The 26,002-nt window shown below is 44.7% G+C and overlaps 1 protein-coding gene across 2 annotated transcripts in view; it reads right to left on the minus strand.

The window, feature by feature from the left end:
* upf1 (UPF1 RNA helicase and ATPase) overlaps positions 1–26,002 on the minus strand; it is an 80,484-nt gene that overhangs the window by 15,312 nt on the left and 39,170 nt on the right. Inside the window, exons 8-14 of one of the 2 annotated variants that reach the window (XM_067968583.1) lie at positions 25,747–25,845; positions 22,895–23,003; positions 20,350–20,509; positions 18,837–18,955; positions 14,632–14,796; positions 1,844–1,958; positions 146–289 (exon numbers count right to left, since the gene is read on the minus strand). In XM_067968583.1, coding sequence (XP_067824684.1) covers positions 146–289; positions 1,844–1,958; positions 14,632–14,796; positions 18,837–18,955; positions 20,350–20,509; positions 22,895–23,003; positions 25,747–25,845 — 911 coding nt within the window. Of the gene's footprint in view, positions 1–145; positions 290–1,843; positions 1,959–14,631; positions 14,797–18,836; positions 18,956–20,349; positions 20,510–22,894; positions 23,004–25,737; positions 25,846–26,002 lie in introns of both variants that reach the window. The other variant, XM_067968582.1, reaches the window with a different exon arrangement.

The following is a 26,002-nucleotide window of genomic DNA, read 5'->3' on the forward strand; positions in this document are numbered from 1 at the left end:
TGAAGTTTGTGTATCCCCATTAGACCCATTATAGAAACTCAGCCCTCGCTGTCACAGTATAAAACCCTGAGGTTTCCCAGCAACAGCTTTGCATTTCTTGTCCTCAGGCCAGCAACATGCACTGGTGCAGCTAAACCTAACTTACCTGCTTTGCTCCCAGGACCACTGGGACCATACATTCAGGCTCAGTGGCCTGTGTGCTCTCATCAATCAGAATGGAACGGAACTGCATCTTAGCCAGGCGTGGGTCACCTGCACCTACACAGGTGCAGCAGATAACGTCCGCATTCTGCAAAAGAACAGATCACAGCAGGTATAGGAGGCAAAAATTCAGTCAGAATCCAGAGAACAGAAAACGCTTGAGCAGCAGGTAATATAAAAATACAATTTCCAGCCACACACGCCACCCACCACCCCCCCCCACAAACGGGACACCATCTCCCCCTCCCCCAGACACACGGTCTCTCCCCCCACCCCCGAGACGCCCCGTCAGCCCCTCTCCCTCCCCGATTCACCCAGTCTCCCTTCTCCACCCCACCCCCCCCAAGAGATACCGTGTCTCTTCTCCCCTCCCCCAGCTCCCGAGACACCGTCTCTCATCTCCCCCCCGCCCCCGAGACACCGTCTCTCATCTCCCCCCCGCCCCCGAGACACCGTCTCTCATCTCCCCCCCGCCCCCGAGACACCGTCTCTCATCTCCCCCCCCCGCCCCAGACACCGTCTCTCATCTCCCCCCCCGCCCCAGACACCGTCTCTCATCTCCCCCCCCGCCCCAGACACCGTGTCTCTCTTCTCCCCCCCCGCCCCAGACACCGTGTCTCTCTTCTCCCCCTGCCCCAGAGACACCGTGTCTCTCTTCTCCCCCCGCCCCAGAGACACCGTGTCTCTCTTCTCCCCCCGCCCCAGAGACACAGTGTCTCTCTTCTCCCCCGCCCCAGAGACACCGTGTCTCTCTTCTCCCCCGCCCCAGAGACACCGTGTCTCTCTTCTCCCCCCGCCCCAGAGACACCGTGTCTCTCTTCTCCCCCCGCCCCAGAGACACCGTGTCTCTCTTCTCCCCCCGCCCCAGAGACACCGTGTCTCTCTTCTCCCCCCGCCCCAGAGACACCGTGTCTCTCTTCTCCCCCCGCCCCAGAGACACCGTGTCTCTCTTCTCCCCCCGCCCCAGAGACACCGTGTCTCTCTTCTCCCCCCGCCCCAGACACCGTGTCTCTCTTCTCCCCCCGCCCCAGAGACACCGTGTCTCTCTTCTCCCCCCGCCCCAGAGACACCGTGTCTCTCTTCTCCCCCCCCGCCCCAGACACACCGTGTCTCTCTTCTCCCCCCCCGCCCCAGACACCGTGTCTCTCTTCTCCCCCGCCCCAGAGACACCGTGTCTCTCTTCTCCCCCGCCCCAGAGACACCGTGTCTCTCTTCTCCCCCGCCCCAGAGACACCGTGTCTCTCTTCTCCCCCCCCGCCCCAGACACCGTGTCTCTCTTCTCCCCCGCCCCAGAGACACCGTGTCTCTCTTCTCCCCCGCCCCAGAGACACCGTGTCTCTCTTCTCCCCCCCACCACCACTGACACTGTGTGTTAGTCTTGCCCCCCCCCACCCTCAGAGACATCATGTGCCGACCCCCTCACCCCCAGAGACAGTCATCCCCTCCCCACCCCAGCCCCTGTTGTCCCGTTCTCCCTTCCCCCTGCCACCACACCAAATTTACTAACATCCAGCACTGTGAACACGATTTTGTATTGGGTACAAAACACGTGCATTTTGAGAGTCACAGAGCACACAGCTCTCGATTTAATGAAGTGAAAGGCAGAGGAGAGGGAGATGACGAGTACAGAAAGATTTCTTACCATCAGTAGCTCCCGCTCTGCTGTCCTTTTAAGTGCACGGTAGCGTTTCTCATCTGCAGATGACAACTCACCGGTCTCATCCTTCAACTGTTGTAGCTTCTGCAATTCAGGCATACTGGGAAGCAGAGCAAAAGGATGTTACTCCAGAGGTACTAACTGCACCAAGGATCACGCGTAGAAACTAGAGATGTGAGGTCCACTCCAGGCTGCATCATCATGCCCACCCATTTTGATTGCTGTTTAAGCAGCACTGGATGCCGATGGATACGTGCAATATATTTTGCTATTGCAGTTGTCGGCGGGCCTAACACAGGACCAGATAACCACCCAGCCAGAATTAGTCCCTCACATCCTTCTACCCCGTTGAGACGAGCCGATCGAAGTCTCTAATGAGGACTGGGAGCACTCTGGCATACATCTTTTCATCTACACGGAAGGTGCTGCTTTAGTCTGTGCCGAGTACCGAACCATAAATGAAGAGGGTACCCCCCCCCCTCCGAAAGGTCAGCGAGTTTAAAGAGTGAGAAACTGAGGTCACACGAGCCAGGGGTTTCCCAGGATCGATCCCAAGGCTCAGCCGAGTAAGGACCGCATTTTTTGGGGGGGGGGTGGGTGGTGTTGAGCAAAAACTTTACATAAGGCTCTTACTCCTGATCTCTATCCAGTGAAGAGAGCACGTGGCTATGATGCTCTTATCGGCTTTTAGTCCCATTAGTTTCTCTCTTACTTTTCTCTACTGATATTAATTACTTCAAGTTCCTCACTCTCATTAGTCCCTTGGTTCCCCACAATTTCTGGTATGCTTTTTGTTTCTTCTACTCTGAAGACAGATACAAAATATTTGTTTAACGTCTCTGCCCTTTCCTTATTCCCCATTATAATTTCTCCTGTCTCAGCCTCTAAGGGACCAACTTTTACTTTTGCTACTCTCTTCCTTTTTACATACTTGTAGAAGCTCTTACAATCTGTTTTTATATTTCTTGCTAGTTTACTCTCATATTCTATTTTCTCCCTTATCATCAATTTTTTGGTCATCCTTTGCTGGTTTCTAAAACTCTCCCAGTCCTCAGGCTGACTATTCTTCTTCACAACATTATAAGCCTCCTCTTTTAATCTAATACTATCCTTAACTTCTTTAGTTAGCCACAGATGGATCACTTTTCCCGTGGAGTTTTTATTTCACAATGGAATGTATATTCGTTGAGAATTATGAAATATTTCTTTAAATGTTTGCCATTGCTTATCTACAGTCATACCTTTTAATCTAATTTCCCAATCTACCTTAGCCAACTCGCCCCTCATACCTATGTAATTGGCTTTAAGTTTAAGACTCTAGTTTCAGACTTAAGTACGTCACTCTCAAACTCAATGTGAAATTCTATCATATTAAGATCACTCTTCCCCAGAGGATCCTTTACTGTGAGGTTACTTATTAACCCGGTCTCATTACACAATACAAGATCTAAAATAGCCTGTTTCCCTTGTTGGTTCCATGACGTATTGTTCTAGGAAACATGAACTTGGCCTCCAGACTGCCTTTGCCAATTTGATTTCTCCAGTCTAAGAAGATTAAAGTCCCCATGATTATTGCATTACCTTTGTTACAAGCTCCTATTATTTCTTGATTAATACTCTGTCCAACGGTATAGCTACTGTTAGGGAGCCTATAAACTACTCCCACCAGTGTTTTTTGCCCCTTGTCATTTCTTATTTACACTCACACTGATTCTACTTCCTGATTTTCCGAGCCAAGATCTTTTCTCACCACTGTCCTTACGTCTTCCTTTATTATTAGGGTTACACCCCCTCCTTTTCCTTTCTACCTGTCTTTTCGAAACGTCAAGTACTGTGGAATATTTAGTTACCAACCATGGTTACCTTGCAACCACGTCTCTGTAATGGCTACTAGATCAAACCAATTTATTTCTATTTGTGCCACTAATTTGTCTCTCGTTACAAATGCATTCAGATAAACAGTCCTTAATTTTAACTTTTTACCATTTTTCCTGCTTTGACCTTATTCACCAATGCACTATTACTGTTAAATTCTCTCTTCCTTCCTGCCAGTCTGCTTATCTTTACCCAAATCACTACACTGCTCTGTTGCCTTGGCTTTTCTCTTCAGATTTCTAAATTTCCCCATACCTGATCCCTCCTTTAGTTTAAAGCCCTAATTATTCGATTGGCCAGGACACTGGTCCCAGCCTAGTTTAAGTGGAGCCCGTCCCAACAGACCAGCTCCCTCTTTCCCCAGTGCTTGTGCTAGTGCCCCATGAATCGAAACCAGTCTCCCACACCACTAAGAGCCATGCATTTAACTCTCTGATCTGTTTGTCCCTATGCCAATTTGCACGTGGCTCAGGTAGTAATCCAGAGATTATCATCTTTGAGGTTCTGCTTATTAATTTAGACCCTAGCTCCTCAAACTGTCTCAGCAGAACCTCATTCTTAGTTGTACCTATGTCGCATAAATGCGTACTTAAGTTCCCATCCTTAGGTGATCCAAAGAAAATGAAGCTAGTTAATGGGTATACTATCTTCAGTACTCCCATTGTACAGGATGTCACTCAAAATATTTGCCAAATAGAATCCCATATCCACTGCGTTGACAAGAGCCTGTGTTTCAGCAGCCAGAGTGGAAAATTGCCCAGGTATGCCCTGTCCACAAAATGCAGGACAAACCCGATCCAGCCAATTACTGGCCCATCAGTCTACTCTCAATCGTCAGCGAAGAGATGGAGGGTGTTGTCGACAGTACAATCAAGTGGCACTTACTCACCAATAACCTGCTCACCGAAGCTCAGTTTGGGTTCCGCCAGGACCACTCGGCTCCAGGCCTCAGTATAGCCTTGGTCCAAACATGGACAAAAGAGCTGAATTCCAGAGGTGAGGTGAGAGTGACTGCCCTTGACATCAAGGCAGCATTTGACCGAGTGTGGCATCAAGGAGCCCTAGTAAAATTAAAGTCAATGGGAGTCAGGGGAAAAACTCTCCAATGGCTAGAGTCATACCTAGCACAAAGGAAGATGGTTGTGGTTGTTGGAGGCCAATCATCTCAGCCCCAGGACATTGCTGCAGGAGTTTCTCAGGGTCGTGTCCTAGGCCCAACCATCTTCGGCTGCTTCATCAATGACCTTCACTCCATCGTAAGGTCAGAAGTTACGTGGATAGACTGGAGAAGCTGGGGTTGTTCTCCTTGGAACAGAGAAGGTTGCGAGGAGATTTGATAGAGGTATTCAAAATCATGAAGGGTCTAGACAGAGTAAATAGAGAGAAACTGTTCCCATTGGTGGAAGGGTCAAGAACCAGAGGACATAGATTTAAGGTGATTGACGAAAGAACTGAAGGTGACATGAGGAAAAACATTTTAACACAGCGAGTGGTTAGGATCTGGAATGTACTGCTCGAGGTGGTGGAGGCAGATTCAGTCATGGCCTTCAAAAGAAAACTGGATAAGTACTTGAAAAGACTCGATGCGCCGAATGGCCTCCTTCCGTGCTGTAACCTCTCTATGATACTATGTAGGGATGTTCGCTGATGATTGCACAGTGTTCAGTTCCATTCGCAACCCCTCAAATAATGAAGCAGTCCGTGCCTGCATGCAGCAAGACCTGGACAACATCCAGGCTTGGGCTGAATAGTGGAAAGTAACATTCGTGCCAGACAAGTGCCAGGCAATGACCACCTCCCCTTGACATTCAACGGCATTACCATCGCCAAATCCCCCACCATCAACATCCTGGGGGGGGGGGTCACCATTGACCGGAAACTTAACTGGAGCAGCCACATAAATACTGTGGCTACAAAAGCAGGTCAGAGGCTGGGTATTTTGCAGTGAGTGACTCACCTCCTGACTCCCCAAAGCCTTTCCACCATCTACAAGGCACAAGTCAGGAGTGTGATGGAATACTCTCCACTTGCCTGGATGAGTACAGGTCCAACACTCGAGAAGCTCGACACCATCCAGGACAAAGTAGCTCGCTTGATTGGCAGCCTATCCACCACCCTTAACATTCACTCCCTCTAACACTGCAGCACCGTAGTAGGCCATTCAGCTCCTCGTGCCTGCTCCGCCATTTGATAAGATCATGGCTGATCTGTGATCTAACTCCATATACCTGCCTTTGGCCCATATCCCTTAATACCTTTGGTTGATAAAAAGCTATCTATCTCAGATTTAAATTTAGCAATTGGGCTAGTATCAATTGCCCTTTGCGGAAGAGAGTTCCAAACTTCTACCACCCTTTGTGTGTAGAAATGTTTTCTAATCTCACTCCTGAATGGTCTGGCTCTAATTTTTAGACTGTGCCCCCTACTCCTAGAATCCCCAACCAGCGGAAATAGTTTCTCTCCATCCACCCTATCTGTTCCACTTAATATCTTATAAACTTCGATCAGATCACCCCTTAACCTTCGAAACTCCAGAGAATACAACCCCAATTTGTGTCATCTCTCCTCGTAGCTTAACCCCTGAAGTCCGGGTATCATTCTAGTAAACCTACGCTGCACTCCCTCCAAGGCCAGTATGTCCTTCCGAAGGTGCGGTGCCCAGAACTGCTCAAAGTACTCCAGGTGCGGTCTAACCAGGGTTTTGTATAGCTGCTTCATAACTTCTGCCCCCTTGTACTCCAGTCCTCTAGATATGAAGGCCAGCATTCCATTAGCCTTATTGATTATTTTCTGCACCTGTTCATGACACTTCAATGATCTACGTACCTGAACCCCTCGGTCCCTTTGGACATCCACTGTTTTTAACTTTTTACCATTTAGAAAGTACCCTGTTCTATCCTTTCTTGATCCAAAGTGGATGACCTCACATTTGTCTACATTGAATTCCATTTGCCACAGTTTTGCCCATTCACCTAATCTATCAATATCGCTTTGTAATTTTATGCTTTCATCTACACTGCTTACAATGCCACCAATCTTTGTGTCATCGGCAAACTTAGATATGAGACTTTCTATGCCTTCATCTAAGTCGTTAATAAAGTGAATAATTGAGGCCCCAGGACAGATCCCTGCGGGACTCCACTAGTCACATCCTGCCAATGTGAGTACCTACCCATTATCCCTACTCTCTGTCGCCTTTTGTTCAGCCAACTTCCTAACCAAGTCCGTACTTTTCCCTCGATTCCATGGGCTTCTATCTTAGCTAACAGTCTCTTATGTGGGACCTTATCAAATGTCTTCTGGAAGTCCATATAAATAACATCCATTGACATTCCCCTGTCCACTACTTTAGTCACCTCTTCAAAAAATTCAATCAGGTTTGTCAGACACGACCTACCTTTCACAAATCCATGCTGGCTCTCTCTGATGAACTGAAAATTCGAGGTGTTCAGTCACCCTATCCTTAATTATAGACTCCAGCATTTTCCCCACAACAGATGTTAGGCTAACTGGTCTATAATTCCCTGGTTTCCCTCTCCTTTCGTAAAAAGCGGAGTGACATGTGCAATTTTCCAATCCAGAGAACTTTGAAAGATTATAGTTAGGGCATCTGCAATGTGCTCACCTACTTCCTTTAAAACCCTGGGATGGAAACCATCTGGTCCTGGAGGTTTGTCACTCTTTAGTGCTATTATTTCCTTCATTACTGTTGCTTTACTTATATTAATTTTATCGAGTCCCTGTCCCTGATTCAATATTAGTTTTCTTGGGATTTCTGGCATGCTATCCTCTTTTTCTACTGTAAATACTGACGCAAAGTAATCGTTCAACATGTCCGCCATTTCCCCATTGTCAATGACAATATCCCCACTTTCAGTTTTTAAGGGGCCAACACTGCTCCTGACCACCCTCTTTTTCCTAATGTAAATATGAAGTATAAAAGGCTTCTTCGACAGCACCTACCAAACCCACGACCTCTACCACCTAGAAGGACAAGGGCAGCAGGTGCATGGGAACAACACCAGCTGCAAGTCACACACAATCCCGACTTGGAAATATATCGCCGTTCCTTCATCGTCACTGGGTCAAAATCCTGGAACACCCTACTTAACAGCACTGTGGGAGAACCTTCACCACACGGACTGCAGCAGTTCAAGGCGGCGGCTCACCACCACCGTCTCAAGGGCAATTCGGGATGCACAATAAATGCTGGCCTTGCCAGCGACGCCCACATCCCATGAATGAATTAAAGTAGTTTTAACAACCCTCTTTATTTTCTTAGCTTCCCAAGCTAAAAGGGCAACATTTCCCATTCTCACCCATAAGAAACGCTATGAAACCAGCTGCACTAGAATACCCATCAGGAAGATTAGCATGTGAAGCAACAGTAAACATAAGAACATAAGAAATTGGAGCAGGAGTAGGCCAATCGGCCCCTCGAGCCTGCTCCGCCATTCAATAAGATCATGGCTGATCTGATCCCAACCACAAATCTAAAGAACACAAGAAGTCGGAGCAGGACCCGGCCACACAGCCCCTGGGCCCTCTCCGCCACCCACAGGGCATTGACCGATCCGAACTCAGCTTCATGTCCAATTTCCTGCCCGCTCCCCATAACCCCTAATTCCCTTTACTTCTAGGAAACTGTCTATTTCTGTTTTAAATTTATCTAATGATGTAGCTTCCACAGCTTCCTGGGGCAGCAAATTCCACAGACCTACTACCCTCTGAGTGAAGAAGTTTCTCCTCATCTCAGTTTTGAAAGAGCAGCCCCTTATTCTAAGATTATGCCCCCTAGTTCTAGTTTCACCCATCTTTGGGAACATCCTTACTGCATCCACCCGATCAAGACCCTTCACAATCTTATATGTTTCAATAAGATCGCCTCTCATTCTTCTGAACTCCAATGAGTAGAGTCCCAATCTACTCAACCTCTCCTCATATGTCCGCCCCCTTCTAGCTTCATTTTCTTTGGGTAATCTAAGGGTGGGAACTTAAGTACGCATTTATCTATATTTAATTTTCGTAATGTTTTCTTTGCCCGTAAAACATTCTGTACTACGGAATGTTTCATTGAGGTACTTAACTCCAACACATCAAAACTAGCATCATGTCTAGTCTGAGTGCACAACCAGTTCAACTGACCAATCAAGCTTCGTAATTGCTCTGTCTCTTAACATATAAAGATCACCTTTCTGTGATGACCTCGTCTGATTCACCGGGACGGCGGTAACTCTCTCTAAGCAGGACTGTTGATTTAAAGTTATACCAGACCCACTCTGTCTAATATCTAAACCAATGTATTTAAAAGCCCCACAGGCCTGACTCCCAATTTTAAATTCTACTCTAATCTTATTAATGATGAATTTCTCAAATTCCGCAGTACCACCCCATAAGAAATAGTCAATATGCATCATGAAAATAATAAAACACTGTGGGATCTGATTTTAGTTGAACACAACCTATTTTCAACAAAACAGAACTCACCGAAAAATACCATACCCCGGTACCATTCAGGCCATAGACATTTGTTTAATTTCCATAGTTTTCCTTCCGCACCTGCTGCCTCTTTAGGCAGTTTCAGAAATATTTCTCTCTGAAAAGTTTCGCCCTGCAGAAATGCGCTTTTATGTCAATTGACCAACACTCCCATGAATATGTTGCCAAAAGAGCCAACAGGATTTTTAAGATTACCTTTACAGCAGTGGGAGAATCCACTCAAACATCTGTATCACCCAGTTTCTCTTCAAAATCCCTCGCTACCAACCTCGCTTTAGCCTTATAAGTCCCAATGGAAGGACTTTTTCAGTACAAACCCATTTATGCGACAAAGCTGGTTGACCCTGATCTGTTACCTCAGAATAAACTCCAAATTCTTTCCAACTATCAAACTCCCTTTTGTTTTGCCTCTCTTACTCATTTATCCTCAAGTTTACTGGCAGGCACCAAAACTTCATGATCATGAGGACTTCTGCTTCTAGTTCTGTTATGTGTCTCTTCTGTGGTCTTTGTTTCCTTGTCTGACCTAGTCAATCTACATCTTCTACTTCCACTTCTAGGTCTGCAGGGATTACTACTGCAAGATCTCCCTCTTTCATCTCTCATTCACAATCGTTTTCTGACGTGAGATTCACTTCTGGCCTCCCTGTCACTACTTGTACTCCACTTTCGTACTCTCCACTCCTTTACCCCATTCTGCCAGTCCATGGACCTCGTTTCATGGCCATCATCCTGAACATTCAACCAAGATTTAAACCTACCAGTAGCTTTGTCTGCATGTCCCCAAAATTGTTGCATTCCTCCATTCATTAGTCCCTTCTGGAACATATGTCACCCCTGTACCCACTTTGGGCAATTGTTCTGTAAATGTGATAGCTCTGTCATGTGTTTCTTGATCACTGACATTACCACTGTCCAGCCCTTGATCTACTTTAGTCTGTTTCTCAGGGACCTCATCAAAAAAATCACGAACATCTGAGGCACAAGATGCCTCGTTTACTTCTATCAACTGCTCAGAGTCTGAGGTTTTGTAATTAATTGCTATTAATCGTGAGGAGTGAACCGTAACAGTTTGATTGCCATGTTGGACAAGTACTGTCTTGCCTTCACAACCTATTACCTTACCTGGGCCGTTCCATTCCCTATGACCCCCCTCTTTTATAATATACCAAATCTCCTGAATTGAACTGTCTCAGATGGTCTAATACGATGCCTCAGTGCTCTATGAATTTTCTCTGATACCTCAGCCTTGATAAAAGCCTGTCTCTCCCTGCATGCATAGCATTTAAATGCTCATGAAAAAATGGGACTGATTGTAGTCCCTTCTAGAGCTGGAGGATTATCACAAAGAACAGAAGGTAATTTGGGATTGTGCCCATAAACTGGTTGGTAAAGACTATATCCTCCAACCATCTGAAATGAATTCCTTGCATGAACTGCCCATGCTAGGGCAGTTGACAATTTACACTCTGTTCGATCAGCCAAAATTTTATGCACCATGCTATCAATCACAAGCACGATTCCTTTCAAAAAGACCAATGCTAAAAGGGCTCTCAGCTGCTGTATTCATGACAATTATATATCCCACATGGCAGATTGGTCAAAAAAAAGTAAAGGCCCTTGGGATCCAAGGGAATGTGGCAAATTGGATCCAAAATTGGCTCAGTGGCAGGAAGCAAAGGGTAATGGTCGACGGGTGTTTGAGACTGGAAGGCTGTTTCCAGTGGGGTGCCGCAGGGCTCGGTACTAGGTCCTTTGCTTTTTGTGGTATACATTAACGATTTGGACTTAAAAGTAGGGGGCATGATTAAGAAATTTGCGGATGACACAAAGATAGACCGTGTGGTTGATAGTGAGAAGGAAAGCTGTAGACTACAGGAAGGTATCAATGGACTGGTCAGATGGGCAGAAAAGTGGCAAATGGAGTTCAATCCGGAGAAGTGCAAGGTAATGCATTTGGGGAGAGCAAACAAGGCAAGGGAATACACAATAAATGGGAGGATACGGAGAGGTGTAGAGGAAGTGAGGGACCTTGGAGTGCATGTCCACAGATCCCTGAAGGTAGCAGGACAGATAGGGAAGGTGGTTAAGGCATATGAAATGCTTTCCTTTATTAGCCGAGGCATAGACTATAAGAGCAGGAATGTTATGCTGGAACTGTATAAAACACTAGTTAGGCCACAGCTTGAGTACTGTGTACAGTTCTGGTCACCACATTTCAGGAAGGATGTAATTGCACTAGAGATGGTGCAGAGGAGATTTACGAGGATGTTGCCAGGACTGGAGAATTTTAGCTATGATGACAGATTGGATAGTCTGGGGTTGTTTTCCTTGGAACAGAGGAGGCTGAGGGGTGATTTGATTGAGATGTACAAAATTATGAGGGGCCTAGATCGAGTGGATAGGAAGGACCTATTTCCCTTACTGGAGGAGTCAATAACCAGAGGGCATAGAGTTAAAGTGATTGGTAGAAGGATCAGAGCGGAAATGAGGAAATTTTTTTTCACCCAGAGGGTGGTGGGGGTCTGGAACTCACTGCCTGAGAGGGTGGTAGAGGCAGAAACCCTCAACTCATTTTAAAAATATCTGGATGTGCACCTGAAGAGCCGAATCTGCAGGGCTACGGACCAAATGGGGGAAAGTGGGATTAGGCTGGGTGACTCGTTTCTCAGCCGGTGCGGACACAATGGGCTGAATGGCCTCCTTCTGTGCCGTAAATTTTCTATGATATTCAAATTCTCACACATATCTCGGAACTCCATGTTAGCAAATTCACCTCCATTGTCGGACAAAAACTTTGCTGGTTTCCCAAGTCCAACCCCTATCCATTTTGTCCATAGTTTTACCTAGAATAACCTTCTTCTCCTTACTATATGTTAGTGTAGAAGCACTCAATCTCAGAGCCAGGTCAATGAAATGTAAGATGAAAATATTTGTCTTTGTCCCATACCTTGTTAAAGTCACGTGCTAATGGAAGACTTACAATAGGACGTGGGGGCATCCATCTAGACTTACAGATGTCACAGTTCTCACTAATCTTTTCTACTAGCCTCGTATACTCATCAACTACACCTGCATCTTTTAGCAGGATTTTTAATCGTCGACAAGTAGCGGGGGCAAATTGTCTATGTAACTTTAAGACAGTTTGGTTTTTTCTCTCTTTTCCTTATCGCTTGATGCCATTAATACTTGTCTAACACGCTGATGAGAAACATCAGGTTTTATTAAGGGGATACAGTAATGCCCTGACTGGGTAAACTGCAAATCAACCTATTTCCCAAAAATGATTGCCTCATCATGCTCCATGTCAAGTTTCCTTTTTGCCTTTTTCATGGAAGGTTTACCCAAAAGCATCTGTATCTCACTAGAGGGTACACTCACACTTATAAAATGGCTTACTCCAGATATTTGGAATTACCACTCTCGAGTAACTTCAAAGTGTGGTCATCTCCAAACTTAAAACATGTAGAATTTTTATATTCCTTAACCTGGCTTTGATCCTGACAACTTAGTGAATCAAGGTAACATTTTAACCAGTCTACCTTGCATACAATTGAAGTATATGCTCGAACACTGCACAATTAAAGGAATCTGCAACTAATACATTCATCACGGGATTAAAATTCCTTGTGATCAGTATAATCTGTTCATATTCATTATTATCTTCATCCTCTTCCTTAGAACTACTTTCTTCATGCGTCTTTACAAAGACCCTGCGTCTTCGCTCCGGGCAATTTGCCTCAATGATATTTAGAATCACATCTAAAGCATCTAGTGATTTTTCCTTGGGCATTCCTGGAATTCAGTCGTCCGTTATTACTGATAATATAACTGGATTTGCTGTACCTGCTTTTATCACCAATCTGGCTGTCTTTACTCCTTCCGTCATATTGACGCCCCTGCGTCCAGTCTCTTGAAAATTTTGAAATCTGGTTTGGCGCCTGCGTTTAATATCTGGAATATTTTGAAACCTGATGACCATCGAATCTTCTACTCTGTGTCACAGCGGAAGGCCTAATTTCTTCCATGAAGGCCTAAGGGAATGACTGTTCCCCAGGAATTTTTTTTAAGGCAGCAGACATTTGATCCAACAGAGTCTCCTTTTCCAAGAACAGGATGCCAGTTAGGGCCAGTTGCCTGTCCATGAGACAACTTAGCACAATCTAGTAATTTAAGTAATCCCTGTCCAGGGATTCCCGATTGGAGCTTTGTCAACCTTTTGTACAATTTGTTAAAGTCCATGATATACTCTTCCAATGAATGATTGTCCCATTTTCCAAAATCTATCAAATGCTGACCAGGCCTCATAGGCATTTAACAGGTAATCTTTCTTGTAGATTTGATCCAGAAATTCTATTAGAAAGTTAAAATCGTCATCATTATCCAAAAGATCTGCAGCCATCTCAAAAAAAATCCCTTATTTCCGATTTTACTTAGTTTAGGAAGCGACAATGCCAAGGCCATGCCTTGCTTTCTCTTTGGTAGAGTAGTAACCAGTGTCCACATATCAACCTCACTCTTCCACTGGTCATACGGTTCAAACTCCGAGAACATCGGAGGGAAATTGTACCTCGACGATTTAAAACTTGCTTTCAGCCATTTTCCACAATGGCCACTAGGCTTTCAATTCGACATTAGAAACCTGCAGCACAACCTCCCCCTTTAGGCAACCATCCTCTGCTACCATGTAATAAACTGGAGAGTCCGGTGGTGAAGGATAGAAAACCAGAGCCTGGTCTTCAATTGCTTCCAAGCCTTTATTCACAGAGATCCACATTACCCACCACATCCCAGATAAGCTCTCATATAAATGGATGCAAGAGCATTCCCAATTGAAACGCACCACCTGAATACAATTAACATCTGGGCTATTAATTGTTGAAAGAATCTCATCAGGATGGCCCCAACACAAACAGCACTTGATAAACACCAGAAGTTGTCTAGGGTATGAATGTATGAGAATGATGGAGTCAGTTGTCCACTATTTGAGTAAAGTACTGAGGGAGTTAAAAAAAAATCCCACGGCCCTATCGGACGATAGGCAGAGGAGTTGTCAGTGTCCTGGCCAACATTTATCCCTCAACCACCACCAAATAACACCCAGGTTAACTGGTCAATCATCTCAATGCTGATTATGGGTCTTTGTTGTGTGCAAGTTGACAGTCGTATTTGCCTACATAACTAAGATCACACTTCAAAAATAATTCATTGCCTGTGAAGCGCTCTGGGACACTGAGGACGCGAAAGACGGAATCCAGAAACAATAAACAAGTCTCTTGTCCATGCTATCCCAGATTACAAGATCGCACTACAGTTCAAAGGAAGCACGGGTTTGCTTACAGATGCTGGCTTTCGTGATGTCCATGAGAAAGGGCCACCAGGCAACATTTGCTTCTTACCTGTCCATGTTACGAATCTGGTTGTGTAGAGCCAAGAAGGAGACGGGTGAATCAATGGCCTCTCGACTCTTGGCACACAGCCGCACCACCTTCAGGCCTGTATGGTGGATCTTCTCAGTCAGCTGGTCCACTGCAATGTTACTTGGAGCACACACCAGGACAGGGCTACATGATGAAGAACAGCACATTAGAAACCTGCAGCACAAGATCACCCAACAGGACACCAATTATTTAAAAGTTATTGTTAAGTGGATCCCAGTACGATTTCATACAACCACCTTAATATGCATTTTACTGATGCACCAGATTTAATGTAAAGAACATATGAATTTATAGGAATAGGAAATGGTCATTAGTTTCAACAAGCCCACCCGTTCTTGACTACAGGCCAGTCCTTTTAACCGCGGTGATGGGGGAGCTTTTAGAAACGATAATCTGGGACAAAATTAACAGTTACTTGGACAAGTGTGGATTTATAAAGGAAAGCCAGCACGGATTTGTTAAAGGAAAATCGTGTTTAACTAACCTGATAGAGTTTTTTGATGAAGTAACAGAGAGGGTAGATGAGGGCAAGGCGGTTGATGTGTATATGGACTTCTAAAAGGCGTTTGATAAAGTGCCACATAATAGGCTTGTCATCAATGTTGAAGCCCATGGAATAAAAGGGGCAGTGGCAGCATGGATACGAAATTGGCTAAGAGACAGGAAACAGAGAGTAGTGGTGAACGGTTGTTTTTCGGACTGGAGGGAGGTGTACAGTGGTGTTCCCCAAGGGTCGGTACTAGGACCACTGCTTTTCTTGATATATATTAATGACTTGGACTTGGGTGTACAGGGCACAATTTCCAAATTTGCAGATGAAACAAAACTTGGAAGTGTAGTGAACAGTGAGGAGGATAGTGATAGACTGCAAGAGGACAGAGACAGGTTTGTGGAATGGGCGGATACATGGCAGATGAAATTTAACACAGAGAAGTGGGAAGTGATTCATTATGGTACGAAGAACGAGGAGAGGCAATAAAAACTGAAGGGCACAATTTTAAAGGGGGTGCAGGAACAGAGAGACCTGGGGATATATGTGCACAGGTTGTTGAAGGTGGCAGGGCATGTTGAGAAAGCGGTTGAAATGCATACGAGATCCTGGGCTTTATAAATAGAGGTATAGAGTACAAAAGTAAGGAGGTCATGATTAACCTTTATAAAACACTGGTTCGGCTACAACTGGTGAACTGTGTCCATTTCTGGGCACCGCACTTTAGGAAGGATGTGAAGGCCTTAGAGAGGTTTGCAGAAAAGATTTACTAGAATGAATAAATCTTACATGGATAGACTGGAGAAGCTGGGGCTGTTCTCCTTAGAACAGAGAAGTTTGAGAGATATGATAGAGATGTACAAAATCATGAAGGGTCCAGACAGAGTAGAGAGAGAGAGAGAGAGAGAGAGAGAGAGAGAGAGAGAGAGAGAGAGAGAGAGAGAAACTGTTCCCAATGGCAGAAGGGTCAAGAACCAGAGGACACAGATTTAAGGTGATGGGCAAAAGAACCAAAGGCAACATGAGGAAAAACTTTTTTAGGCAGCGAGTGGTTATAATCTGGAATGCACTGCCTGGAAGGGTGGTGGAGGCAGATTCAATCGTGGCTTTCAAAAGGGAAATGGATAAGTACTTGAAGGGAAAGAATCTGCAGGGCTACGGGGAAAAGGCGGGGGAGTGGGACTAACTAGATTGCTCTTGCAGAGAGCGGCGCGGGCTCGACAGGCCAAATGGCCTCCTTCTGTGCTGTAACCATTCCATGACTCTAAGCTTGGTAGGTTGTTACATAAGGTTAAATCTCACGGGATCCAAGTGAGGTAGCCAACTGGATACAAAATTGGATTGACAGAAGACAGAGGGTGGTTGTAGAGGGTTGTTTTTCAAACTGGAGGCCTGTGACCAGTGGTGTGCCTCAGGGATCGGTGCTGGGTCCGCTGTTATTTGTTATTTATATTAATGATTTGGATGAGAATTTAGGAGGCATGGTTAGTAAGTTTGCAGATGACACCAAGATTGGTGGCATTGTGGACAGTGAAGGAGGTTATCTAGGATTGCAACGGGATCTTGATAAATTGGGCCAGTGGGCCGATGAATGGCAGATGGAGTTTAATTTAGATAAATGTGAGGTGATGCATTTTGGTAGATCGAATCGGGCCAGGACCTACTCCGTTAATGGTAGGGTGTTGGGGAGAGTTATAGAACAAAGAGATCTCGGAGTACAGGTTCATAGCTCCTTGAAAGTGGAGTCACAGGTGGATAGGGTGGTGAAGAAGGCATTCAGCATGCTTGGTTTCATTGGTCAGAACATTGAATACAGGAGTTGGGATGTCTTGGTGAAGTTGTACAAGACATTAGTAAGGCCACACTTGGAATACTGTGTACAGTTCTGGTCACCCTATTATAGAAAGGATATTATTAAACTAGAAAGAGTGCAGAAAAGATTTACTAGGATGCTACCGGGACTTGATGGTTTGACTTATAGGGAGACGTTGGATAGACTGGGACTTTTTTCCCTGGAGAGTAGGAGGTTTAGGGGTGATCTTATAGAAGTCTATAAAATAATGAGGGGCATAGATAAGGTAGATAGTCAAAATCTTTTCCCAAAGGTAGGGGAGTCTATAACGAGGGGGCATAGATTTAAGGTGAGAGGGGAGAGATACAAAAGGGTCCAGAGGGGCAATTTTTTCACTCAAAGGGTGGTGAGTGTCTGGAACGAGCTGCCAGAGGCAGTAGCAGAGGCGGGTACAATTTTGTCTTTTAAAAAGCATTTGGACAGTTACATGGGTAAGATGGGTATAGAGGGATATGGGCCAAGTGCAGGCAATTAGCTCTAGTTTAGTGGTATAAACTGGGCGACATGGACATGTTGGGCCGAAGGGCCTGTTTCCATGTTGTCAACTTCTATGATTCTATGCTCACTCCTTTTTGACTGCCCTAAACACATCGCAATACATCTTAGGCTAAGGAGAAATTCAGACCTTCACACTAATTGAAGGAAACCATGGAATGGCTTACACAAACCACCAGTTTCCTAAATGTGACTTTTTAAAAAATGGACTCCCATGAAGGCATTATATTCTCTCATGATCAACTGATCATGAATCAGTGAGAATTGTCATTTGTTAGACACAGTACGACTCTACCTAAGACTTTACTAAAACCGATGCACTGGTATGGGGAAATATACACAGGAACCCAGGCGACATTAATAATTATATTCAGATTCATGACGCAAAAAAAACAACTGGTGGAAGCAAGAACTAGTTAGGTTAAGTATTGAGGAGAACAAGGGATCTCACTATGACTGCAAACCTAATGGGGGAAAAGGGGGTGTGGGTAAAGACTATATTTAAAACTTTAGGTGTGTTAAAGGGGGTGAAATTTTCTGTTGTCACTGTTTAGTTGCAATTCTAGCTCTTGGATATCCAAAACATATGGAAATCTTAACCACTACTCCAGAGAGTCTCCATTCGGGGCTGTAAAATGGACATCAATCTCCTGAGCAGTTTGGAGTTTCACTGGTGACACCAGGAGCCTCAACCATAACATTTCACTCCTATAGCAACTCTCCAACGTTTAAAAAACAGAACAGCTCTTGTGGGACGGAGTCGAGGAGTCAATCATGAACTAATCGCCATTGCAAAGCCTTGTGTTTAATAAAATATACATACTCAAAGATACATTAACTATAAAAACTTGCATTTATACAGCACTGTAACATAAAGCTTCACAAGGCACTTCACAAACAGAAAGACAGGGAAATGGACATAAAATCATGGAGGGAGAGTCTGCGGCATTGAACCAAAGCCTAGTGAAAAATGTGGATACGGAGAAGACTTTTAAAAGAGAAAATGGAGAGGCACAGGAGTTTGGACAGTATAGGAGAGGTGATGGTGGATGGGTAGTCCATCAAATACTGCAGAGGTTGAGGACAAGGAGAGATAAAACAGCAGTCAGAGGAGGCTTTTGTGACTTTGGCTAACTCCACGCAGTGATCAGGACAGAAACTAGACTGGAACTGCGCTGAAACTAGAATGCATTTATAAAATTACAGCTGTACCAGCACAGACACGATGGGCCGAATGGCCTCCTTCTATGCCATAAATTTTCTACGTTTCTATGTACCATAAAACATTTTCCCCATTGTGCAATGCTAACCGAAGAGACTGCTTACCCATTGCCCTGTCTGGCCAGGTGATACACTACAGTAGCAGAAGTGACAGTCTTGCCTGTGCCAGGAGGGCCCTGGATCAGACTGAGAGGGCGCTGGAGAACTGTCTTCACAGCATAAACCTGTTCGAAAGATTAAAGAAGGCTCTAATCAGAGATGACAATCTTCCAACAGTCACTTTGTAGCTGTGCCAATGTACATCACTGCACTGTAACTAATAATTACATTTCCACTTTCAGTACTTCATTGACAGAAGCAGATCCTTCAAAACTGCTGGAACCCAAACAGTTTGTGAGCAGCGTTTAGATTGTATCGAACGGTTTACATCCACTAAGTGCTTAACATTTCACTCCGAGCAATGTAATCTCAGCAGCAGAAGCACAGTATTTACCTACGATTAAATGTGCTAAAGATACTCTGATATAAACACACAGTTCATAAACAGATTTAAACACTCACATACACTATAGCTCGAAGTATGCTACTGTACAACGTGACTCATTCATAGCAATACATCTGTAAAGAGCTCTACAGTGGAGAGTTTCACTGGCAGATTCTAGTACACAGAACAATTAACAGATTAAAGCCTGCAATGTGGAGTAGGGTGGAAAACTATTATACTCATGTTGTACCATCAGCAAAACATTGAGGCCACACAACTGTCAGGTGCATGGACAGGTCAGATCATTTCCTGTACACCTGTTTCAATGCTAACAGATACCTATCAGTGTACAATTTTTCAATCAGAGGCAGGAAGGTGCCATTTGCTTCATTGTTTTGCTTACAACAGCCTCCATTGTGGCGGCAGCGCTAAAGTAAACAAGATGGTGTTGCTGCCTCCAGGGACTGTGTGGGTCACCTGAGGCAGGGGGCACTGGTACCTCCAGAGACTGCAACAGCATCACAGGGTAGACATGCTGCCAATCTTGTGGTCACCGGTGGGCTTAATGGTTTATTGTGTGCATACAGACTAACAATGCAGTGTTTCTCTTGTTTGCCTCTGTACTTGTCCCAATCCCAGCCGAGGGTACATCAGCAGGCAACAAAGGCTACAAATCAGGACTTGGTAAAATTTGCTTCCCTCCTTCTTGTTCTAGAATGTGCCCTGCAAAGTAAAGGAGGCTTACCACACAGTACCGAGACTTCCCAGAATATTGTACAGCTAGCATCTCGTTGCAGGAGAGTGATTAAGCAAATCCACCAGCTTCTCAAGGGATAACAGTGCCAATGGATTTGTTTTATCTACAGGTCAAGCACAGTCAGCAGTCAGGCACCTCTGCCCCTCCTCTCCCCAGCTATGTTTGCTGCACTTTCCAAGTGGATCAGGTTTACAAGTGCAGTCTGCAGCAAGTCCGATTGCGAGATCACACCTTGGATTTGATGAGGTCACTGAGCTGATACTGACGCTGGGATGTATACAGTTAGTGCTCACTTTCAGAACAAGTCCACTTTGATGAGAAGTCACTTACCAAGTCAGATATAAAATTAAACACATTAAGTCACTCAAATTGCCTACCTGCGAGTGATTGAGGTCAGGCAAACCATGGGCAGTGAAGCGTTTGGGCAGCTGGCATTTAATAATCACATCTTCCACCTCGTGGCCAAGCAGTTTGTGGTAAATGTAGCCGGAGACAGAAGTCTCATCCACAGCGAAGGTTTTCAGCGCACTCTGCATTCTGTAAGGGGCAAGAGGCATGGGTCAGCTTTTTAACCTACCGCAGCGGGTCAGAATACAAGCTCCCGCTGCAGTGAACTGAATAAGTAGCCAGGCAGCCAACAGCCACAAGAAAATAGCAAATTGTCACCACAGCAACCATGGCTATCCCATCACAAACCGTTGGCCTACCCCCAGAGACCCCCATCATGGTTGGTTCAACCCATATGAACCCCTGATAACTGCACAGAGTCCCCATTGAATTCTAATAATCACAACTGGACTGTGATATGCCAACATCAAGTATTTAGTGGTGTCCAACTGGTCACTCTGCCTTTAGTTTCTTTCGTCAGCCCCTCACTCTGTGTACAAAGAGCAAGTGATGTTTAAACTATTAAAAGCTCCCCCAATGGCTCCATACGTTTGTCAAGTGAGCAGCTTATCCCTGTCCCAGGAAGCTTCCAGCTTGGGTTTCTGCTCCTGGAAAGGACTCTAATCAAATACCAAATTTGGCTTTCGATGCTGTCAGGTCGTGAAGGAAAACAAACCACCAGATGGTCAAGAGATCACTGTTCATACCATATCTAAGGATTGAAAATATTTAATATCTTAATTGCCTGACCGTTGAGAAGTATCTGCTTGATCTTTGAATGAGCCTGATTCAACAAAGAAATAATGGATATACAATAGGGCAGCAACCCTTGGGTTCCTGGTTCACGAGTCGACCAATGGGGGCTCCATGGAGTCACCATGTAACGCTTCATTAGAGATCCTCAAGTCAAAAGCTAGAGAACAATGTTTTCGTATCTCTTGTTTTCAAAAAGTTTGTGTTGTACATTATACCTCTAGCTTCTTGCTGTGTTTTCTACTTCTGTGTAATTACCTAATTTGCAAGTAAATCTGACCATTAGTTTTAGCCTGAACGTAATGCTCTGTGATATTTCCTGGTCTTTCCGAAAAGACAAAAATGGGTGGTCCTATGTGCTCTCCAGTGTCTTAAGACCATTGTATTACATTTACATTTCCAATAAATTTTGAAATTTCTTCAGAGGAAAAACAGAAATAAACAGCACAAATTGACAACTGTTATTTGACCTGGAAAAAAGCTGGGGGGTGGGGGAAGACGGATGGACTCTAGTGAAGGAATGTACCATTAATACCACAGGGAAATCGATCAGGTCATACGAATAATAAAATGACAACAAACATTTGAAAGGGAGGCTATTTCCCGGGAAGGATGGCAAAATAAAGATATAGAATGGCTAATAGATATTTTACAAATTCTATGTGCATGGAAAAGTTTAAAGGGATGTGCAAAGTCTACTCTTTCCTCACCCGTGCCTGCAACAAACATATCAACAGGACGCGTGATGGGCAGCTATGGTAACAGATTCTTACACCGCGACCCTGACCAGCATAGCGTGGTTCGGTTAAGCTATATCAGACGCCATCTATGGTTTTCACCCCTCACTTCCTGGAACGTTAGACACTTAGTCCTCACTTTTTCTGATCAGTTTCATATCTATTTCACATTCAATGTTACACTTACGCAAAATGTCACTGTCTGCACAAGACAGCAATACCAGCAACACTGGCGCATTATATTCAATTTTCGCGCTGCAATACTTTGAATCACTCAGATCTGATATTTCTCTGAAACCTAGAGAATTGAACTCTACTTAAAAAGGAAAGATTTTTAGGACTATGGGGAAAGAGCAGGGAGTGGGATTAATTTGTAGCTCTTTCAGAGAGCCAGCACAGGCACGATGGGCTGAATGGCCTCCTTCTGTGTTGTAAGATTCTATGATTCTTTACTAGTGAGGCACTGCAATTTCAACAAGGAACCTTTATTACAACACAGCACAAACCCTGCATTCACTTGAAATTATTAGACATACGTTTTACATGTTCAAAGGTTGCATCTCGCAGATTAAAATAATTCACAACTGCAGCTGAGATTAGGTGAAACACCCACTGCTAATGCACACACATAAACTGAAGTTTAACGCCACAGCCCGGGCCCTTACACCCACAGCCCGGGGCTCTATTCTTCAACAACTGCAGATCCAAAAACTGGATGCCTCTCATTATTACTGATCTGTCTGTAACACCATACTTACTTTCACATTTTTTCATATTTTTAAAAACAGTTGAACCCCCTTCGATAAACCAAGCACGTGTTGAGTACCTGTTGGCTACGATATTCATCCATGACGTACCTGAGATTGCACTGGCCACGTGGATTGTTGGATAGATCAAACCATGATCCGACCTGAACCCCCACATGCACTTGTTACTGTGGGGGCCTTGGTGCTGGCAACATTCCCTGAGGATAGTCTTTAGACAGAAAATAAAGGTTGATAATGCTACAGATTAAGAGGCAAGGTTGGGGAAACTGGCAGCTTACCTGTCAAATGAAGTTGATTTCCAGACAAAATCCACCTGGAAGTTGTGAGTGACTTCAACTGGAGCACCAACACTGCTGCGGAGTTCAATAGCGATCTCATCCCCATAATCTGCACAGGTAGGTTAGAGACACAACTCTCAGCCCGACAAGTCAGGCCCAACAATGTTACTCTCATAACATCCTGCAGCTATCTTTAAACACTCCAGAATTAGCTAAATCAAGTAACTTTTAAACATATTTATGTGCACACTAAAACTGTCACAACGGTCCACTGAACCATTGTGCTCTTTAACTGCATTTCCAGTTTTGTCCTCTGTGTGAAGTTTAAGAAAACCCTTGAGAATTAAAATATATTTAAGAGAGGAGAGGAGGACTATTTTATACACATCAGTTGGCTCTAAGCTGCACAGTCAGGTCTGCCCACGGAGCATTTATCTGGGATCACACGACAACGGCAGTACCACAGGATATTGGGAAGGAGATTAAAAGCAAGATGAGATATTATAATAAATAAAAGTATTAGAGATGTCAGTTAAGCTAAATTAGGATAAAATACCAGGACCTGATGGAATATAGCAACAACAACTTGCAATTATACAGTGCTTTTAATGTAGTAAAATGTCCCAAGGCACTTTACAGGAGCATTATCAAACAAAATTTGACACCAAGCCACATAAGGAGGTTTTAGGACAGGTGACCAAAAGCTTGGTCAAAGAGGTAGGTCCTCAGGAGCGTCTTAAAGGAGGAGAGAGGGAGAGAGGCAGAGAGGTTTAGGGAGGGAATTCCAGAGCTTAGGGCAGCTGAAGGCACGGCCGCCAATGGTGCAGTGATTAAAATCAGGGATGCGCAAGAGGCAAAAATTGGAGGAGTGCAGAGATCTTGGAGGGTTGTAGGGCTGGAAGAGATTACAGAGATAGGGAAAGGCGAGGCCACGGAGGAATTTGAAAACAAGGATGGGAATTTTAAAAGCAAGGTGTTCCCGGACCAGGAGCCAATGTAGGTCAGTGGGCACAGCGATGATGGGAGAACGGAACTTGGTGCAAGTTAGGATATGGGCAGCAGAGTTTTGAATGAGCTCAAGTTTACGAAGGGTGGAAGATGGGAGGCGGGCCAGGATACCATTGGAATAGTCAAGTCTAGAGGTAACAAAGGCATGGATGACGATTTCAGCAGCAGATGAGCTGAAGCAGTGGAGGAGACAGGCGATGTTACGGAGGTGGAAGTAGGCGGTCTTGGTGATGGAGCGGGTATGTGGTCAGAAGCTCATCTTAGGGTCAAATAGGACGCCAAGGTTGCGAACGGCCTGGTTCAACCTCAGAAAGTGGTCAGGGAGAGGGATGGAGTCGGTGGCTAGGAAATGGAGTTTGTGGCGGGGACCAAAGGCAACGGCTTCAGTCCTCCCAATATTTAGTTGGAAGAAATTTTTGCTCATCCAGTACTGGATGTCAGACAAGCAATGTGACAAATCAGAGACAGTGGAGGGGGTCGAGTGAGGTGGTGGTGAGGTAGAGCTGGGTGTTGTCAGCGTACATGTGGAATATGAAATCATGTTTTCGGATGATGTCGCCAAGGGGTAGCATGTAGATAAAAAAATAGGGAGAGAAATATCCAAGGACAATGAGGGAAGAAATAGCGACGGCCCTAGAAATATTTCAGGGTTTCTATTGAGAATAGATGTGTACCGGAGGACTGGAAAGTGACCAATGTGATACCCATTTTCAAAATGGGAGAGCGTTAACCTGGGTAATTAATGTTATGTGGAGAGACACGAGAAGCTGGGATTGTTCTCAGAGCAAAGAAGGTTAATGGGAGATTTAATAGATATGTTCAAAATTATGAAGGGCTTGATAGGGAGAAACTGTTTCCACTGGCAGGAGATAACCAGAGGACACAGATTTAAGATAATTGGCAAAAAAGCCAGGGGGAGATAAGGAGAATTTTTTAATGCAGCGAGTTATGATTATCTGGAATGCACTGCCTGAAAGGGCGGAGGAAGCAGATTCAATAGAAACTTTCAAAAGGGAATTGGATAAATACTGGAAAAGGAAAAATTTGCAGGACTATGGGGAAAGAGCAGGGAGGTGGGGCTAATTGGATAGCTCTTTCAGAGAACCAGGACAGGCATGATGGGCCGAATGGCCTTTTCCTGTGTGGTATCATTCTATGAATTAAGGCCAGTTAGTTTAACATCTGTGGTAAGGAAAATGTTGGAATCTTTATTTAAAAAGATAAAATTACTAAATATCTAGAAGGAAAAAATAATTAAAAGCAGCCAACCTGGATTTCAGAAAAGAAGATTGTTCTTGAGGAGGCGTCAGATGTGGTGGATGGGGAAATGCAGAGGATGTGGTGTACCTGGACTTTTAGAAATCTTTTGATAAGGTCGTTTTATTACGTTAAAGGCACTATGTAAATGCAAGTTGTGGTTATGACTGGAGAAGATTAAGGGCTATGGAATTAGGTGGAGGTTAGAAAATTGGACTAAAAATTGGTTAGAAGAGAAGAAGCAAAATAGGAGTTAAGGGCAGTTTGTCAGTGGTGAAAGTGGGTAGTGGTGCCCCACAGGGTTCTGATCTGGGACCCCTTCAGCTCACTGTACATCAATGGTTTGGATAAAGGGCTGAAAGGAGTGGGGCCCAAATTTTCAGGCGATACTAAACTGGGAGGAACAGTGAATAATTCTGAGAACCAAAGGAAGCTGAAAGGGGAGACTGATAAGATGGTGGAATGGGCGGGGGCACTCGGGTGGTGGGCGGACAATCTAGTCTTTTCATTCATACACAAACAACCTTGTGGAAACTCTTCAGCTGTACAACAGCCATTAGATTTAATTAGCAAGATACAAAGGATACTGTCCGGAACTTTGATCACGTGGCCGATTCCTTTCCAGAGAGGTGCTAGGTCACCTTTGTAGCGCAGACAGATCTCATCACCCTGCATCAGGCGCATGTCTGAAGAACAAGAGTGAGGGGGAGCCAGGTGATGCCCACAGTACACGAAAACATACAGTTATATCACTGCAAACTGTCCAGCCTCATTAATATGCTGCTCCAATACAAAACTGGCCCACTTTATAATATTTGCTTAAAAGCTGCCTAGGTCACAGTA

This window comes from Heptranchias perlo, chromosome 29 (genome assembly GCF_035084215.1).
Source record: "Heptranchias perlo isolate sHepPer1 chromosome 29, sHepPer1.hap1, whole genome shotgun sequence".
NCBI lineage: Eukaryota > Metazoa > Chordata > Chondrichthyes > Hexanchiformes > Hexanchidae > Heptranchias > Heptranchias perlo.